This window comes from Muntiacus reevesi, chromosome 6 (assembly GCF_963930625.1).
Source record: "Muntiacus reevesi chromosome 6, mMunRee1.1, whole genome shotgun sequence".
Lineage (NCBI taxonomy): Eukaryota > Metazoa > Chordata > Mammalia > Artiodactyla > Cervidae > Muntiacus > Muntiacus reevesi.
The window spans coordinates 63,166,816-63,186,210 of record NC_089254.1 but is presented as its reverse complement, the minus strand read 5'-3'; the positions used below and the strand labels follow the sequence as shown (position 1 = coordinate 63,186,210).

The 19,395-nt window shown below is 40.7% G+C and overlaps 1 protein-coding gene across 1 annotated transcript in view; it reads left to right on the top strand.

Moving 5' to 3' along the window:
* The window catches only part of CHN2 (chimerin 2), a 322,964-nt gene that overhangs the window by 295,690 nt on the left and 7,879 nt on the right, over positions 1–19,395 (top strand). Inside the window, exons 8-11 of the mRNA XM_065938728.1 lie at positions 4,572–4,656; positions 9,138–9,311; positions 13,884–13,961; positions 18,061–18,198. Coding sequence (XP_065794800.1) covers positions 4,572–4,656; positions 9,138–9,311; positions 13,884–13,961; positions 18,061–18,198 — 475 coding nt within the window. The remainder of the gene's footprint in view (positions 1–4,571; positions 4,657–9,137; positions 9,312–13,883; positions 13,962–18,060; positions 18,199–19,395) is intronic.

Genomic DNA, 19,395 nt, shown 5'->3' with positions numbered 1-19,395 from the left:
TGGACATGGAACAGACTGGTTCCAAATTGGGAAAGGAGTATGTCAAGGCTATATATTTGTCACCCTGCTTATTTAACTTATATGCAGAGTACATCGTGAGAAATGCTGGACTGGATGAAGCATAGGTTGGAATCAAGATTGCTGGGAGAAATAGACTCAGATATGCAGATGACACCACTCTTATGGCAGAAAGTCAAGAACTAAAGAGCCTCTTGATGAAAGTGAAAGAGGAGAGTGAAAAAGATGGCTTAAAACTCCACAGTCAGAAAATTAAGATCATTGCATCTGATTCCATCATTTCATGGCAAATAGATGGGGAACAATAGAAACAGTGAGAAACTTTATTTTGGGGGGCTCCAAAATCACTACAGATGGTGACTGCAGCCATAAAATTAAAAGATGCTTGCTCCTTGGAAGAAAAGTTATGACCAACCTAGACAGCATATTAAAAAGCAGAGACATTACTTTGCCAACAAAGGTCCATCTAGTCAAAGCTTTGGTTTTTCCAGTAGTCATGTATGAATGTGAGAGTTGGACTATAAAGAAAGCTGAGTGCTGAAGAATTGATGCTTTTGAAATGTGGTGTTGGAGAAGACGCTTGAGAGTTCCTTGGACAGCAAGGAGATCTAACCAGTCCATCCTAAAGAAAATCAGTCCTGAATATTCACTGGAAGGACTGATGCTGAAGCTGAAACTCAAATACTTTGGCCACCTGAGGCAAAGGACTGGCTCTTTTGAAAAGACCCTGATGATGGGAAAGATTGAAGGCGGAAGGCAAAAGGGACAACAGAGGATGGGATGGTTGGATGGCATCACTGACTGAATGGACATGAGTTTGAGTAAGCTCTAGGAGTTGGTGATGGACAGGGAAGCCCAGTGTGCTGCAGTCCATGGGGTTGCCAAGAGTTGGACACAACTGAGCAACTGAACTGAACTGAACTGAACTGAATGTCTCCTGTCTTTTATTTTTAAAAAGTCCTCCCAGGGCCCATTCCTTACCTCCCTGGAGCTCTCTTCTTGCTCTGCTGGACATCACAGCCAAACTTCATGATGAATTTGCCTCTACATTTCTCTCCTTCCATGCCTCCCACTTATTGTCACAATTCCCTCAAGAATGACTTCTGCCCTCAGTGATCCAGAGACTTCTTTTGTCAAAGTTGCCAGTGACTTCCATATGTCTGAGTCACAGTTGAGCCCTCAATTAATTGGACCTCTTTCCTGCATTCAGCCTGGAATTGACCACTCCTTCCCTAAAACACGCTTCACCTCTTGACTTCTGAACCACTTTACTCTCTTGGTTCTCTCCAAATGCTGGGGCACCGAGGGCTTGGAATTGGGCTCTATTTTCTTCGTTTTCTACTATCTCTAAGAGGTTTTATTTTCCCCATTCACACAATTTTACATACCATATATTTGTCAAGGATGGTCAAATGCAGACCTCCAGTTCCTCCTCCTGTGAGCTATTGAATTCACTGTAAATTCCTGCTTAATTCTATCACTTGGAATCTCAGCAGCATTTAACTTTTTCACTGCTCAAAACTGAATTCTTGAATTTCTCGCAAAAGAATGTCTTCCATATCTCAGCAAGTGCCATCACTATCTGCCTGCTTTCTAAAACGAGAATATAGGAGTCAATCTTGATTTCCCTCTCCTTCACAGACCCATGTTTATTCTACAATCAAGTCCTTTAAATTCTAACTTCAAAATAGATCTCAAACCCATTCACTTCCCATCTCTACCTCCAACATCCTGGTCATGGCCTCTGTCGTTTCTCAACTGAAAACTACTACCTAGTCGCTGAATCGTTTCTACTATTAATACTCTTCCTTCTATTTTCAACACAGAGGTCAGAACATCTTTTTTAAACAAATCATCTTCCTACTTGAAGTCCTCCAAGAACTTCCTGTTGTACTTGATCACAACCAAATCCACACTCGTTCATAAAGCCTTCAAGGTGCTGTCCTACTTTCAACCTCATCCCAGTTCCTATCCCCTTCACTCTGGTGTTCTGGCCACCCTGACCTTCTAATTCTTCAGTCACACCAAGCTTTTTTGTTCCAGTAGGGCCTCCATAGATTCCTTCTGCCTGAAATGCTCCCTTCAAAGCTCCCATCAAATGGATTTCTTCTCTTCCTTCAAGCAATTTGAGGTCACCCTTTCAAAAGAGGACTTCCTGACTGTCTTGGATAACATGGGGGCCTTTCCTAAATCTCTCTAGTAGCAGCCTCATTTTTTCTTTTATAATATTTTCCATGCCTTTTTTTCTTTTCTTTCTTTTTGAGATATATTATTTTACATATTATTTTATCAACCTTGCAACTTCAACAGTATATGAGCAATCAACTTTGTTGCCTTAATTAGCCAGCAGGAGTCCCTCACCTCCAGGATCTAATGCCTGATGATCTGAGGTGAAGCTGACATAATAATAATAGAAATAAAGTACACAATAAATGTAATGCACTTGAATCTTCCTGGAACCATCCCCTGTGAGTCTGTGGAAAAATTGTCTTCCATGAAACTGGTCCCTGGTACCAAAAAGGACTGGTGCTTTAGAGCATCTCTACTAAAATACTAAGAAGCCTTTGATTGCTTAATTTGTAAACTGTTCAGCTTTCAGTAGGACACTTTCCTGAGGAATTCTTTTAGAACCACGTTTCACATGAGTGGGCCTCTCGATGAATCATGTATTTTGGCTCCGAGAGAATGCAGGCGCTCCCTCAGATAGAGTCTCTGCATTCCAACAAGGGCTGCTTTGTCATATCTTGGTGTCATTTCCTTGCAGCACGATTCTCCATTTTAGTCAAAACAATTCTGAGAGGTTTTTCTTTTCCCCTATCATGTTTCAAAGCAGAAATAGTATAATGGGGGGCAGTTTGCATGTGATAAACTGCAATACCAAAAGACTATTATAACATAGTTTTATTGCATAAAACCATGGTCAGAAGTTTCTCTTTTTGACTGGCTAATTGATCACTTTCTCTGCCCTGACAAATCTGTAAGTGCCATTAGGAGGGAACCAAGTCTGTTTTGTTTGTCACTTTATATACACCCAGTTACTAGCATATGTAAATAAATGAAGATCTCCAAGTGATGCTATTTTTTTCTGAAGTAGAGCTCTGATGAGCATCTTCACAAATTGTGGCTGTAGTTGTCATCTTGACTATATAGGCCTGTTCAGGCCTCACAGTCTCTAAAAAAAAAAAATAATATTGTCTGCATGTCTTGTATTTGTTAATGGAGGTTGAAAACTTTGAAAGTCCTTATAGAAACCATACAGTCTCATGATATTTTAATTTTGTAAAAATTCCAAACCTCTTCACATTGATATGTGTGCCCCCAGATAGACTACCTGTGATGGTTTCTGGCTCAACCACAACCGCATTTGCTTTCAAGGCATCCCCTGACTCTGTTTCTTGATGCTTACTGGTGCCAGAGAACATATATTTTTGTTTTGTTCTGCTTTTGTTTTAAATCATGACTTAATACATAGTCCTGTCACAGGAGGTTGTATGTAAATAATTAGAAATAAGACCATCTTTACATCATGATTTTTTCAAAATATTTAACAACTGAGTTGGGCACCATCCGGCAATATTGGCACTCTGGCCAATCAGAAGGAACTTTCAGCTTACACACTCAGAGGCTACACGGGGTGGCCTTCATTTTCAGAGTCAACTCCCGTCTTTGTTTTGTTTTGCTCTAGCCACACCATGTGGCATGCTAGATCTTAGTTCCCTGACCAGGGATCGAACCTATGCCCCTTGCGTTGCAAACACAGAATCGTAACCACTGAACCACCAGGGAAGTCTCCTCTACCTTTTTTAAAAGCCTTTTCTTGTTGTTGTTCAGTCGCTATGTTGTGTCTGACTCTTTGTGACCCCATGAACTGCAGCACACTATTCTTCCCTGTCCTTCACTAACTCCCGGAGTTTGTTCAAACTCATGTCCATTGAGTCAGTGACGCCATCCATCCATCTTCTGGAAGTGACTTAAAGCCTTCGAACCTTGTAATTATCCTATGCATGCATGAGTGCTAAGTCACTTCTGACTTTGCAACCCTCTGGACTGGACTGTAGCCTGCCAGATTCCTCTGTCCATGGAATTTTCCAGGCAAGAATACTGGAGTAGGTTGCCATTTCCTACTTCTCTAGATAGGACAACTTTGGTCAAAAGGCCGCAGTAATTGAGTTCTGCCTTCTAGAACTTGCTGAGCTAAATGCAGGTTATAGCGACCGGCTCAGGCTAAATTCAGTTTGTCCATGTAGTGCTTTTTAGGGGTAGTGAGTGTCTCATTCTTTAGCTGATGGCATGGCCCTGTAATTTTACCATTTTTCCACATTCCTTTTTGGCTCTAGCTTGGGGCATGAGGCTCAGTGGAGAATTTTCAGAACTCAAAGTGCATCTCTGTTTTCTCCAGGTCTGTTTGCAATTCAACGTCACTGGAAAGAAAAAGCCCAGCGAGGGATGCTTCCTCCCACACAGGCATTTGTTTCATGGTGTCATTCATGTCCAAGGCCACCTGCCTCCGAGTGACTGAATTTTCTGACACTTTTCTTCGTTTTGGCTCACAGGTCCACACGTTCCGAGGCCCACACTGGTGTGAATACTGTGCCAACTTCATGTGGGGGCTCATTGCCCAAGGGGTCCGGTGCTCAGGTAGGCACGGAACTTCTTTTCTCCTTTTCCATTTATATAAAGTGTCATCATGGTTACATGGAGGACATCTTTTCAGAGCTGGGAAATAGGCCCAGGTTAGCTCAAAAGTCTAGCTTTCTGGAAGACTCAAGGCATCTCTGTGCTTAATGGAGAAACTGTTCTAGGTGTTTGCTAGAATGAGAAGGAATATCTCACATTTATGCAAGAAAAGAAAAAAAAATCCAAACGAGTCTATTTTCTTAGACCTCTACCTGCCACCCAAAATAGGTAGTTGTCCTTAAAAGAAAAAGAAACTGATTCCAATGGAATTGCACAGGTAGAAAAGTCACAGTGCTTTCCCATCCTTGCTTTACAACAAAAAGCAGGGCATAAAAATAATAATATAAGTGAACAATTACCCCATACCAAGCACTGAGCTAACACTTTCTATTCATCATATCATTTAGCCTTACCAACAAACTGTGCGTGATCAGTCGTTCAGTCATGTCCAACTCTTTGCAACCCCATGGACATTAGCCCCAAACCTTGGGGGAGATGCAATTATTCTCCCCATTAAATAGATGAAGTAACTGAGCCTTATTGATAATTGTTCATTGCCCTTGGCCACATAGTAAGTGGTGGAACTTTGACTCCAGAGCCCCGGTCCGGTATTTTTCTGCCATCAAATTAGCAGTGAAAATACACACGTTGATTGCATATCACATATTTTCAAAGTACTTTGAAACCCTAGGTGTTTTTCCACCTAGAACTGGACGCATACACCCATTGCTAAGCGCACACAACACATCTTATTAAGATATATCTAACAACACAGAAAAGAATTGCCAAATTAATGTGTAACCAGCCTTCCTAATTCATCACGCCAGGCTTTTTCTGGCAAACAGTTCTGGCTAGGAGCAAGAACAGCCTCCTGTGATATATTGATTGGGTTTCCACTGATAGCTTAACTGATTTGTTTCTTGGTAGAGTATGATTTTAAAGAAACAATTTGTGTGAAGCATTTAAAGTAAAATAAGCTAAAGACACGACATTAAGATGATCTATTTCCCACACTTGAACTCATTTACAAAACAGAAACAGACTCACAGACACAGAAAACAAACTTAGGGTTACCAGAGGCGAGAGGTGGGAGCAGAGAGGGATAAAGCAGGACTTTGGGAGCAACATATACACATTTCTATATATAAAATAAACAAGGACCTGCTGTATAGCACAGGGAACCCCACTCAGTATTTACCTCTATGTGAAAAGAATCTGGAAAAAGAAAAAAAAAAAAAAAATATATATATATATATATATAAAATCTGGAAAAAATATCTGAATCACTTTGCTATATACCTGAAACTAACACATTATAAATCAGCTATACTTCAGTAAAAATTTTAAAAATAAAAAAAGATGATCTGCTTCCCCATGCTGCCCATTTTAGTTCACAAGATCATGGGACTTTAAATCCTTCCTCTGCCTGGAAAGGTCTATTTCAGCTTCGACATAGATGCAGCTGTCACTGGTGATGGTACCTGGATGGGTCCAGGAGTGCTCATGTAGGTCGGTTCCTCTACCTGCCCCCACCCCAGATCTACGAGGCAAGCAGGAAACATAAGTTTGGAGACAGACTCTCCAGAAGTGTTGCAGAGACCCCAATTACCATGAAAAGCTTAGTCATCAAGAGTTACAGAGTGTCTTACAGCTCAACCACTGAGCAAAGTGTTCAAATATCTGCTTTACTCAGTGCTCATTAATTCAACCTGTTTAGATTATACCCACCAAAAATATCCCTAGTTGCTTGTATTATCCAATTTCAGCAGGAAATTGGTCCAAAGTCAATATTATGAGAACAAAACTCTGGGATTCAGATTAGCTGTGAACAGCAACTTTCTCTGGGATAAGAGGGTTTGGAATTTTTTTTTTTAAATAAAACATATACTAAGGCTATGTTATTATTCTCCAGTGACCACGGCTTAACCTCATACTTCCTCTGAGCAGCAGGAAAACTGAAAACTGACCATTAAATGTTTGATATATCCATCATTACCTCTCAATATTTTACATATTTCAAGTGTTTTAAAAATTAACTAGACTTTATAGCATATAGAATTGTATTAGTTTGCAAAAACTGAGTATGTCTGTATTTGTTATAAAACATCTTCATTTTAATAAAATATCAGTATTTAACTCTACACAAAAACACTGTCATTTCAGACCTTAAAATGAAGTTTATAAAGAAATTAAAAATAGAATTATCATATAATCCAGCAGTTCCGCTTATGGGTATATACCCAAAAGAACTGAAAGGACTGAACAAATATTTGTACACCTACATTGATAACAACATTGTTCCTGATAGCCAAAAGGTTGAAACAACCCAAGTACCCATCAGTGGATGAGCAGATAGACAAAATGTGGTACATATGTGTAGTGGAATAGTATTCAGCCTTAAATGCAATGTTCTTCAGGAAATTCTGTCATGAGCTACAATGTGAATGAACCTTCAGGACATTGTACTGAGTGAAATGAGGCAGTCACAAAAGGACAAACACTGTATGATTCCACTTATATGAGATATCTAAAGTAGTCAGATTGATAGACACAGAGGGAAAAATATGGTTGACAGGCTCGCGAGGAAGAAGGCCCCAGGAGTTATTGTTTCATGGGTACAGAGTTTCTGTTTTGAAAGATAAAAAAGGTTTGGAGATAGTGATGTTTGTACATAGGGTGAAGGTACTTAATGCCACTGAACTGTATATTTAAATGGTTAAAATGGTGAACTTTATGTATATTTTACCATAATTTTAAAAAAATGTTTTAAATGAAATTTGTAAGAATTCACAGTTAGTAAAAATGACTAATGAAATCACTTAAAAGTGGCTAGGCAGGCATCCTTGTATTTTCTATCACCATATTTGCTATTTCTTCTATTTGACTCTCACGTAGCACTCCCCACACTTCAGACTTTACATATATTAACTTATTTGATCCTCATGATAACCCTAGGAGTAGATGCTATCATTACTCAAACAAGAAAACCAGCCAATTCTATTTAGTTCAGTTCACCAATATTTATATTCAGTAGATCAAATGTTATTGACATTTACTTGAGCTTTGTTAAATTTCTCATGTTGATAAAGCTAAGATAATTAGAAGTGGTTTTATTTTTAGAAAGGGGTAGGCAGAGAGAACTCACCCAGTAAAACATGACATGATAAGCATATAAAGACAAAAATCATTTATTGATGATTTTGCAAAAGTTTATATCCTCTCAAATCTTTGGTGTGGTTAAGTGCTTTTTTAAAAACAGTGACATTAATATTCATTATCATGTGTTTATAATATGCATATAAAATATAAAAAATATTTTATTATTATGCTTTACACCTATGAAACCTACCTGGTGGCTCAGACAGTGAAGCGTCTGCGTGCAGTGAGGGAGACCCGGGTTCGACCCCTGAGTTGGGAAGATCCCCTGGAGAAGGAAATGGCAACCCACTCCAGTACTCTTGCCTGGAAAATTCCATGGACTGAGGAGCCTGGTGGGCTACAGTCCATGGGGTCGCAAAGAGTTGAACATGACTGAGCGACTTCACTTTCACACCTATGAAAACAATATTAGAAGGTATTTTGAATAGACACCAAGTCAACTTTGAACATTTTCAGCATTAAATTTTTATTTTCCAGAATGTAGACTGTGCCTTGTTATTGTTAGAGAAATTCCATCAGTGGATACCAACTGCTAATAAGGCTTTTAATATGTGCATTGAACTAAAAGCACCTCTTCAGCTTTGGATCTTTATAAATAATTATTCTCATCATCACATTACATGGCATTGTTCTAAATTGTAAACTCTTGAGTCCTCCCTCCAGTGTCCAGTTAGACAATATTTCCACTCATAGGTGTCAAGGCAAGTAGAAAGGAAAATGGCCTACTCAAACTGCCCAGCAAAGAAGACAGGAGTGGAAAGTATGGGCAGTTCTCCAAGAAAGCAGAAGAGTACGTCAGTGGTCATGGGGGTCTCAGACCAAAGATGAGAGATTCCTACAGACAGGGTAATCATGTCTTCCACAAAAGGAGTGTCACAAAGTCAAGGGAAACACCCTAGCAGAAGTCCTAGGTGCCCTTTATGGGACATGATTTGCTCTGGGAATCTAAATGCAAAAGCCCTCAAACGGTCCCCAAGGTTTCAGTCCCAGAAGGGAAAAAACATACAAACAACCTAATTACCAAAACTGTCTCTGTGAGATGTCTCTTTTCTTCTCAATAAAAGAAGGCTTATTGAGAAAAATGGAATTATTTTAGTTTCATGAGTACAGAGAGATTTTATACTCATCTTGTGGACAGCATCACTTCTAAGTGGCATGGATGTTCCAGAGAGATACAGCAAGCCCTGGGGGTGTTTTCCTTTTTTTATTTTTGGTAACATATAATTTGTGTTGAACTTTTACAAAATCGCCAGGCAAAACTAATGTGGGTTCTCTTTTTACAGACTGTGGATTGAACGTACACAAGCAGTGTTCCAAGCACGTTCCCAACGACTGCCAACCTGATCTCAAGAGGATCAAGAAAGTGTACTGCTGTGACCTCACGACACTCGTGAAGGCTCACAACACACAGAGACCCATGGTGGTAGACATCTGCATTCGGGAAATTGAAGCAAGAGGTTTGGGAAAAAAGCTCCTTATTATAGTGACTTTCTTTTTAGTGTTGTCAAGGAGACTTTATTCTTATAATTGTTAAATTGACTCTCCACTGTTGATCTCAGGGAAATGGCCTGCATGCACAAACACACACATACACACACACACACAAACTAAATCCAACCAATGACATCAATTTCTGTTTCGTACAAAAACCATGCATGCATACATTTAATACATGTTTGCCAAGCATTCATTATGTACTACACACTGGAGACATAAAAGTTATAGTTCATGCCTTTGAGAAATTCATAGCATAGTATACAGAATCAGGGGTGCAAATAAATAAATCTATGAGTGCATACATGTATGTGTGCTAAGTAAATGCTATGAGTACGTGTATTCAAAACACCATGGAGTCACAAAAAAAGGACATTTTAATCTTATCTGAGGAGAGTTCAGAAAGGGTTTATGGCAGAAGTGAGGTCTAAATCGAGTCTTTAAAAATGCTTCTTTTAAAAAAAGTTTAAAAGTTATTGGTCAACATGTATTTTCTACCACATAGAAATTTATTCCTAGTATTGGTTCTGTTTATTTCAAAGAGGAAAGCTAAAAGACTGAAAGATCTGTCCACCAAAAACTGAGAATACAAGGAAGATGGGAACATTTCAAAGAAAAGATTCTTTATATTATGCTTGCGTCATCTTTCCTTTATTTGAGCTTTGTTTGGCCACTTTTCAGTATCAAAGTGTTCAGTGATATGGTGGTTATAGTATGGTTGGAGAGAATTTGGATTGTTGGATGGAATTTGGGTAATTGGAAAGGCTTTTACAAGTGTTGCCATGTATGTACCCTACTATAGCTGGTACCATTGTTGTGTCTAAATTGGCTTACTATACGCTACAGGTATTTATGCATTTGCCAACTATCCCATTCTTTCCAAAACAAAAGATGATATTATAACTTATTTTCCCAAACCTTTTAGAGATAGGAAATGATTCCCTCTTCCATGCAGGGTGAAAACTACAGCTAATCTGTCCCCTTATGACTCAGTCATTTCATCTCAGATTGTAAGAAATGCCTCCTGCCTTTTGCCTGCTGGGTCTGTTAGAGTTGAGTAGGGGCTTTGGGATCTGGTGAGTTCTTGATGCAGGGCTGAGATGGGTCCAAGTTGAGGGGGTGCCCTGACTCTGGATGAATGTCTGGGAAGAGCAGCCATGGGTACTGCTGTTTCAAGGGTTCTGCTACCCCAGAGGGTCAGATAATCAGCCTCTCCAGAGCTTACCATCAGAACCTGCGCTTCTCTGAAGAAGCTGGGATCATCCCATGGTGATCCTCATCAGAGACTACTAACAACTGGAGACAAGTTACTGCCACATCTGATGTCTAGTGTGTCCACAGAAACCACAGCACTAAGCATGTCTAGTATAAGAGCTAGAATAGCACAAGTTAGGAATTTGTGCTAGGAGTCACAGCAAAGGGACTGGAGCTACAGGCATGAGGGTCCCATGCATGTGAGCAGAAACCAGAGAATGGGCTGGAAGAAATTCATTTTTGGAATTTTGGAATGGAAGAACTTCCATTTCCAGCTTCATTGCCACCAATGCCAAGATCTTATCCCATCTTCAACCCATAGCCAATTTCTTACTGTTTTCCAGATGCCTTTATGGACATTTGTTTCTGCATAATATGGCAGAGTGAAAAGATCATGAACTTGAAGTTAGATTCCCAACCATTTCTCATATCAGCTACAGTATGACCTTGGGCAAGTTACCTACTCCATTTGAATATCTATCTCCTCATCTTCAAAGTGAACAGAATCAGTTGCAGCTCATAAGGTGATTGATTCATGCTTCCATGATGGCTCCTGCAAGGCATGAAACCTGGGTTCGATCCCTGGGTTGGGAAGATTCCTTGGAGAAGGGAATGGCAGCTCATTCCTGTATTCTTGCCTGGAGAATTCCACAGACAGAGGGGCCTGGCAGGCTACTGTCCATGAGGTCTCAAGGAGTCAGACACAACTGAGTGACTAATACTTTCACTTTCTTTTCTTTCATCTTCAAAGTGAACAGAATCACCTGTACCTCATAAGGTGTTGATCCAGATAACCAGCCTAGTACAGGGTCCAACATATAAGACTCAACTGTGTTATTTCTTTTTTACCTGGTATGACCCAATCCTTTAACTCCACCTCCAAATCTGTGTGTCTGACCAATGTTCTTAACCCAGATGTTCTCATGCCATCACAGAGACCCCAACAAATAGTGACATCAACAAGATGGAAACCTCTCTGTCTCCAGCAGCAGTCCAGGGCTGGGATAGCTGCCCAGAGGCAGGAATTCAGGCCCCCCCGCTGGTTACCCCGTCATCTCTGAGTGTTGCCCTCCTCTCTATGGTTCCAGATGGTTATCACCATTTCATCTGCATTCTGGCCAAGAGCAGAAGGGCATGCCCTTCAAGTCCATGGGCAGCACTGTGCACATCACTTCTGCTCTCTTCACATTGGCCAGGATTTAATGGCCTCTGCAATGAGTGTTGTTCTAAAAAACGAAAGTTTCATCACAGCAAAGGAAGGGAGAATTAGCAAAGGAAGGGAGAATTAATAGTAGAGGGAGGCGGCAGCTTCTGCTAACTCTGGCAAAGTCCAACCCATCCCTCATGACTTCCTCTATTTATTTATTTATTTATTGTTACTGTGGACCATTTCTATCATCTTTATTGACTTTGTTACAATATTGCTTCTGTTTTATGTTCTGGTTTTTTGGCCAGGAGGCATGTGGGATCTCAGCTCCCTGACCAGAGGCAGAACCCACACCCCCTGCATTGGAAGGCGGAGTCTTAACCACTGGACCGCCAGGGAAGTCCCATGACTTCCTTAAAGGCAGTTCCTCAGTAAGACCTTCCCTGTAGGCTCTTCTATCAAAAGGCAGGGTTAGTGTCCACTGCACTGTGCTCCCAAGTGCCACTGTGCACTCACCTCTGCTGCAGGGTGGGTTACAACTGGACCAAGGCATGCTTAAGGCACCACCAACTAGAACCAAGTCTCATCTTATGGGCCAATTCAGTTGATCACTAGTGGCACCCTAGACAACTGTCGGAGACAAATTCTGAATCTGGGTGGGACTCAGTAGGAGAGAAAGCTAAGGTCAATGAAGAGTGTCTCTGATGGCCATAGGAGAGAGGAGGGGTAGAATCTGTGCCATGCATTTGCTGTCTCTGATGCAGACCTAATGTTGCTTTTGTTCAGTTGCTAAGTCATGTCCAACTCTTCATGACCCCATGGACTTCAACAGGCCAGGCTCCTCTGTCCTCACTATCTCCCAGAGTTTGCTCGAATTCATGTCCATTGAGTCAGTGATGCTATCTAAATATTTCATCCTCTGCCACCCGCTTCTGCTTTTGCATTCAATCTTTCCCAGCATTGGAGTCTTTTCCAAAGAGTCAGTTCTTTGCATCAGGTGGCCAAAGTATTGGAGCTTTAGCAGATCCAGTGTCAGCTTTTATATACGGTGGGTAGTATACATGAAAAACAGAAATGTACTTTAGTTACATTGCTTGACAGACTGTATGCAGCAGCAGTAGAAACTGTTTATTTGCTTATTATGACTGTAGCTATAGTTTGATAGCAGCTGGTTTTTGATATACAAGGTCTGAAATCTTATCCTCTATCCTTTCTGATACTTTGAAATATCCTAACAAATCAATAAGGTCTAGGAGCTGCACCCACATCTTTTACTTACCCTAAATATACAGTGATGAAGTTTCCAGACTCATTCATTAGAATTTTATTTTTCTGCATCTATTTGTATAATCATTTATTTGAAGGTATACCAATTAAATCAATCATATGTAGTAAAACATTTAACATATTGTCATGATTATGATAAACACGTAGGCTATAAAATTTGGATAGTTCTAGTAAAATCAGGATAAGATGTACCACACATATGCATACTTGTGTACCGAGCACTGTGCTACATGCAGTGTGGCATATGGATAGAGATGATGCTGGGGAGAAAATAGTTTGCTGAAGTGAAGTCTCATCCACTGTCAGAAGAACAAAGGAAGCAAGACATCATGACTGATGAGAATCTTAATCATGGGTTCACTCTGCAGAGCCAGGCAGGAGGAAGACCAGACCCCGAGGTCTCCACCGCCACACAAGCAATGAAGACAGATGCACAGAAGCTGAGATGGACAAGTTCAAGTTCTGATGTGATCATGTGTAATATATAAGAGTGTGCTTGTGTGCATTTCTTTCTTAGTCACTCAGTCATATCCGACTCTTTGTAACCCCATGGACTGTTGCCTGCCAGACTCCTCTGTCCATGGCATTTTCCAGGCAAGAACACTGGAGTCGGTTGCCATTTCCCCCTTCATGGGATCATCCGGACCCAGGGATCAAACCTGTGTCTCCTGCATTGGCAGGAGATTCCTTACCACCGAGCCACCAGAGAAGCCCCTGATAAGAGCACTGACTACATTTGCTCATTTCCTGATAGCATGCAGTGTAGATAGGAAATTACATTCTTTTTTAGATGCTTTAGGAAGCTACAGTTAAAATCTATCTCTCTTTTTTTTTTTTTTTTTAACAGGACTAAAGTCAGAAGGACTTTATAGAGTCTCCGGGTTCACAGAACACATCGAAGATGTCAAAATGGCATTTGACAGAGGTAGGCTTGCCCTCTGCATGTATGTATGTGTTAGTTGCTCAGTTGTGTCTGGCTGTTCATGGACAGACCCCATCAGCGTCCTCTGTCCATGGGATTTCCTAGGCAAAGAATACTGGAATGGGTAGCTGTTCCCTTCTCCAGGAGATCTTCCCAACCCAGGGACCTAACCCGGGTCTCCTGCATTGCAGGCAAATTCTTTACCTTCTGAGCCAAGGATGCCCCAGACTTGCACTTTATTGAGTGCTAAATGACTTATCCTTAGCATCTTCTCTTTTGAAACCAGTTTTATTAATAAAGGAAATGGGGTTTTAGAGCTACTAAGAGCTGTTCATTAGGAAGCCAGGAAGTAATGTAATCCATAGTTCTCTCATAGTTCTCTGATTCTCTGGGGAAAGTGTCTTTTAAAAAGTCATGGACAGTTGACCACATGGAGAAGTGAGTTAAAAATACTACTTGAATGATCAGCCAGCCTTTGGTGTCATTAAGCTTCTTGACTTTGTTGCCCAACATTTATGATCTGTCACATGGCACCATGGCACATGGTACCTTCTGCATCCTCCATCTCAGATCCCATTGACTCTTCTCCTTCTTCCAGAGATCCAAAGAGGAGAGCATAGGGATGGGGGTACCCCTGGCACTGAACTAGGGGAAGTTTAGGAGGTAACTCCTTTTTTTCTTTATGACTGTGCCATACTGTCCTCCAGGCCATACTCTCGCTTAGGTCAGATATCATGAGCTAACTAGGGAACTTATTAAAAATACAGAGCAGCAGGGTCCACCCTGGGAACTCATTCAGGAAGCTGAGTGAGCCTAAGAATCTGTATTTCCTTTGAATGATCCAAATAATTCTGGTACAGCCAATCAGAGATGGAACCTTTGGCCCACTAGATAGGTCCTCTGCTCTGTAGAGTAGTAGATGAGGTCTTTGATGATCTATCTGCATGCTCATAGCCACAAGCTCCTCTCTATAGACTTTGTACCCTAGCAATACTGAAGTACTTTCTACTTCTCTTCATGAACAAGCACCTGGGGTCACCTTGCTCTCTCCATCTAGAATGTGTTCACAATTCTGCCTGGCAAATACTGAATTGTTTTTATCAATCAGATGTCAGCATAAGTCTTCTCTTCTCATGACTTTTCCCTGACCACCCCACACTGACCTAAGAATTCCATTTCCTTTTCCTCTGTCCCGCTCCATGTTTCCACATTTCTCCAGCAGAGCTGTCTTCCCATTTCCTTGCAGTTGTTGAGCTTCATGCCCGACTTCCAATCTAACCAGAGTTATTTGAACAAAACTACCATTGGCCTTCTGTATCTGCAGGTTCCATATTGGTAGATTCAACCAACTGTGGATCAGAAATATGTTTTTTAATTCCAGAAAGTTCCAAAAAGCAACACTTCAATTTGCCACAAGCTGGCAACTATTTATGTAGCATTAATATTGCATTGTACAAAAAAGATCTTCACGACCCAGATAATCACAATGGTGTGATCACTCACCTAGAGTCAGACATCCTAGAATGTGAAGTCAGGTGGGCCTTAGAAAGCATCACTACGAACAAAGCTAGTGGATGTGATGGAATTCCAGTTGAGCTATTTCAAATCCTGAAAGATGATGCTGTGAAAGTGCTGCACTCAATATGCCTGCAAATTTGGAAAATTCAGCAGTGGCCACAGGACTGGAAAAGGTCAGTTTTCATTCCAATCCCTAAGAAAGGCAATGCCAAAGAATGCTCAAACTACCGCACAATTGCACTCATCTCACACACTAGTAAAGTAATGCTCAAAATTCTCCAAGCCAGGCTTCAGCAATATGTGAGCTATGGACTTCCAGATGTTCAAGCTAGTTTTAGAAAAGGCAGAGGAACTAGAGATCAAATTGCCAATATCTGCTGGATCATCAAAAAAGCAAAGAGAGTTCCAGAAAAACATTTATTTCTGCTTTATAGACTATGCCAAAGCCTTCGACTGGGTGGATCACAATAAACTGTGGAAAATTCTGAAAGAGATGGGAATACCAGACCACCTGACCTGCCTCTTGAGAAATCTGTATGCCACAACTGGACATGGAACAACAGACTGGTTCCAAATAGGAAAAGGAGTGCGTCAAGGCTGTATATTGTCCCTCTGGTTATTTAACTTATATGCAGAGTACATCATGAGAAACGCTGGGCTGGAAGAAGCACAAGCTGGAATCAAGATTGCCGGGAGAAATATCAATAACATCAGATATACAGATGACACCACCCTTATGGCAGAAAGTGAAGAGGAACTAAAAAGCCTCTTGATGAAAGTGAAAGAGGAGAGTGAAAAAGTTGGCTTAAAGCTCAACATTCAGAAAACGAAGATCATGGCATCTGGTCCCACCACTTCACGGGAAATAGATGGGGAGACAGTGGAAACAGTGTCAGACTTTATTTTTGGGGGCTCCAAAATCACTGCAGATGGTGATTGCAGCCATGAAATTAAAAGACGCTTACTCCTTGGAAGGAAAGTTATGACCAACCTAGATAGCATATTAAAGAGCAGAGACATTACTTTGCCAACAAAGGTCCATCTGGTCAAGGCTATGGTTTTTCCAGTGGTCATGTATGGATGTGAGAGTTGGACTGTGAAGAAAGCTGAGCACCAAAAAATTAATGCTTTTGAACTATGGTTTTGGAGAAGACTCTTGAGAATCCCTTGGACTGCAAGGAGATCCAACCAGACGATCCTAAAGGAAATCAGTCCTGGGTGTTCACTGGAAGGACTGATGTTGAAGCTGAAACTCCAATACTCTGGCCACCTCATATGAAGAGTTGACTCACTGGAAAAGACCCTAATGCTGGGAGGGATTGGGGGCAGGAGGAGAAGGGGACAACAGAGGATGAGATGGCTGGATGGCATCACCGACTCAATGGGCATGAGTTTGAGTAAACTCTGGGAATTGGTGATGGACAGGGAGGCCTGGCGTGCTGCGATTCATGGGGTCGCAAAGAGTCGGACACGGCTGAGTGACTGAACTGAACTGAACATTGTATTAATGTTATTTACATAGCATTTACATTGTATTAGGTATTATACATAATGTAGAGATGATTTAAAGTATACAGGAGAATATATATAGGTTATATGTACATACTAAGCCATTTTATATAAGGGATTTGAGCATCCATGGATTTTGGTACCCATGCGGTGGGGAGTTCCTAGAACCAATCCCCCATGGAAACTGAGGGGCAAATTTATGTCTTTTCTTAATTCACTAGAGTTTAACAGTGCCTGGCCCATGGTAGATTCTCAGTAATTATTTGTTAAATACATAAATAATGTTATCAGATGGCCTATCTGCTACACTCTTACTGTTTTCTATACATTAAGAGCTTTTTAATCCTCACAACCAAATTTGCTGAGACATTTGTTCTTTCTTTCAATTCTCTGTATAAAAGATAATGCTAATAGTCCCTATATGATTGAAAAAATTTTATAGATTATGACAGTTAAATTGGACTGATATCTACTAATGGTAAAAACAAAAAGTCAAAATATGTCTTCAGAAAGATTGCAAAAAAATGGTAAGAAATATAACATTACCTACACATGAGGGAAGGTTTAAGTTTCCCAGATTAAAGTCTTAGGGATTAAGAAAGGAATAATCAAGTGAAAAGAAACTTTGGTAAGCCTGAAAGAAACATTAAAACCTGAAGATATTCAGCTTATTTTATGTATGTGATCTTTAAATCCAAATCCAAGAATACCATATGAGATTCTCGATTTTATAATTTCAAATTAGATTGTTATCCTATTATAAGCTTTGTGTCTAGAATATAAATTACTGTGCTAGACTTCTACTTAGCAAATTACCAAGGGCTGGCACCCAAAAAACTATTTTAAGTCTATTTCACTACTTTTTTGGCTGTACTTACCCTCAGACTCAAAATCCCTCTTACCAAACTTCTTTTTGTTACTTCCTGCATCTCCATGTTATTAGATGCCAAAGGAGTCAGCTGAGACTTGTAAGGGAGCATTCATTGTTGGATCTTTTTTTTTTTTCTTTCTGGGCACGGTTTAACTTGGTGAAATAAGATCCTAATTAGGAATTGGATCATTGATTGTTTTTCAGATGGTGAAAAGGCAGATATATCTGCCAGCATCTATCCAGATATAAACATCATCACTGGAGCCCTTAAACTGTATTTCAGAGACTTACCCATTCCTGTCATCACCTATGATACCTATTCCAAATTTATAGAAGCAGCAAGTAAGTATTGAGAACTAATTTTTTAAGGCACCAAATTTTTAAGTGCGATATTTTTGACTTCAAGAAAATGAAAACTCAGAACCTGATTAAATTATTGCAGGAGGGCTTGCTTTGCCAAGTGAGGCACAACGGTACAGTTAATAGAAAACCAGACATAGTACACTAGCTGAAGGAACCAGCACTAAGCCAGTTCTACTCGGCTGATGCTGGGTACCAGGCAGTTCTGTCTGTCCCCACTGTTTTCTCTATGCTGGCAACCAGCACAGTCAGACTTACTCTGTTATACGTTGAAAGTGAAATGCTTTTCTAGTAAGCAATCAGATAGTCTTCAGTGAGGGCTGTATAGATTAACTACTCTCATCTATTCAGCAGAATACCCTTGCCAGTTGATTAAAGTCATACCCCAAGTTAGGGCACATTGATGCTGTTCAAAATCAGTAACAGGCCAAGAAGATACTGTGTCAAGTACTATCCTAGGAACTCTCACCAATATCTCCTTTTTTAACCTCCTCATCTACCTGATGAGGCAAATATTGTAATCCCATTTTACGGAGGAGGTAAACTAAGCTTAGAGAGCTGAGCACACAGGTTCAGAAATGGAACATGAGCATTAGTCTTCCATCAGCCCAGAGCTGCTCCTTCAGGGTTTGGCACTTGGGTCGTGCCATCAGGTCAGGACCTGTGTGTGTCTGTGTGTGTGTGTTGGGGGTCGGGGGGGGGGGGGGGGGTTGCATTACACTTTGTCCAGGACTGTAGTGAGGAAAGGGAGATTCAACTGCTAGAATGCATGACACAGAAGTCAAGCACACTTTGAGGAAGTTTTTTTAAAAAACTATAATCTTTAAAGGTATATGTTGCTAACTATAGTAACAAGATACCTGATGGGGAGACATATGGGCAGACTGCAAACATGCAGGGTGTACTTTCCAGATGAGCCGTGGTAATGCTCCATGGTAAGAGCATTCTTTCCAGGGATCCACAAGATCCCAGTGGTCTTGTGGGGAAGGTTCTGACAGCAGGTACCGTCTACCCCAGGAGGAATGACCAGGAGAGCGTTCTTTGAATGGCTGCCAACACCTATCAGAGTCCTGAAAACAGAAGCATGCAAGCTTCCTCCCATTGTTAACGTGCCTACTATCTACTTCCTAACCTGGACAGCACCCTGGGGTTCACCATGCCAACATTTTGACAAAAAGT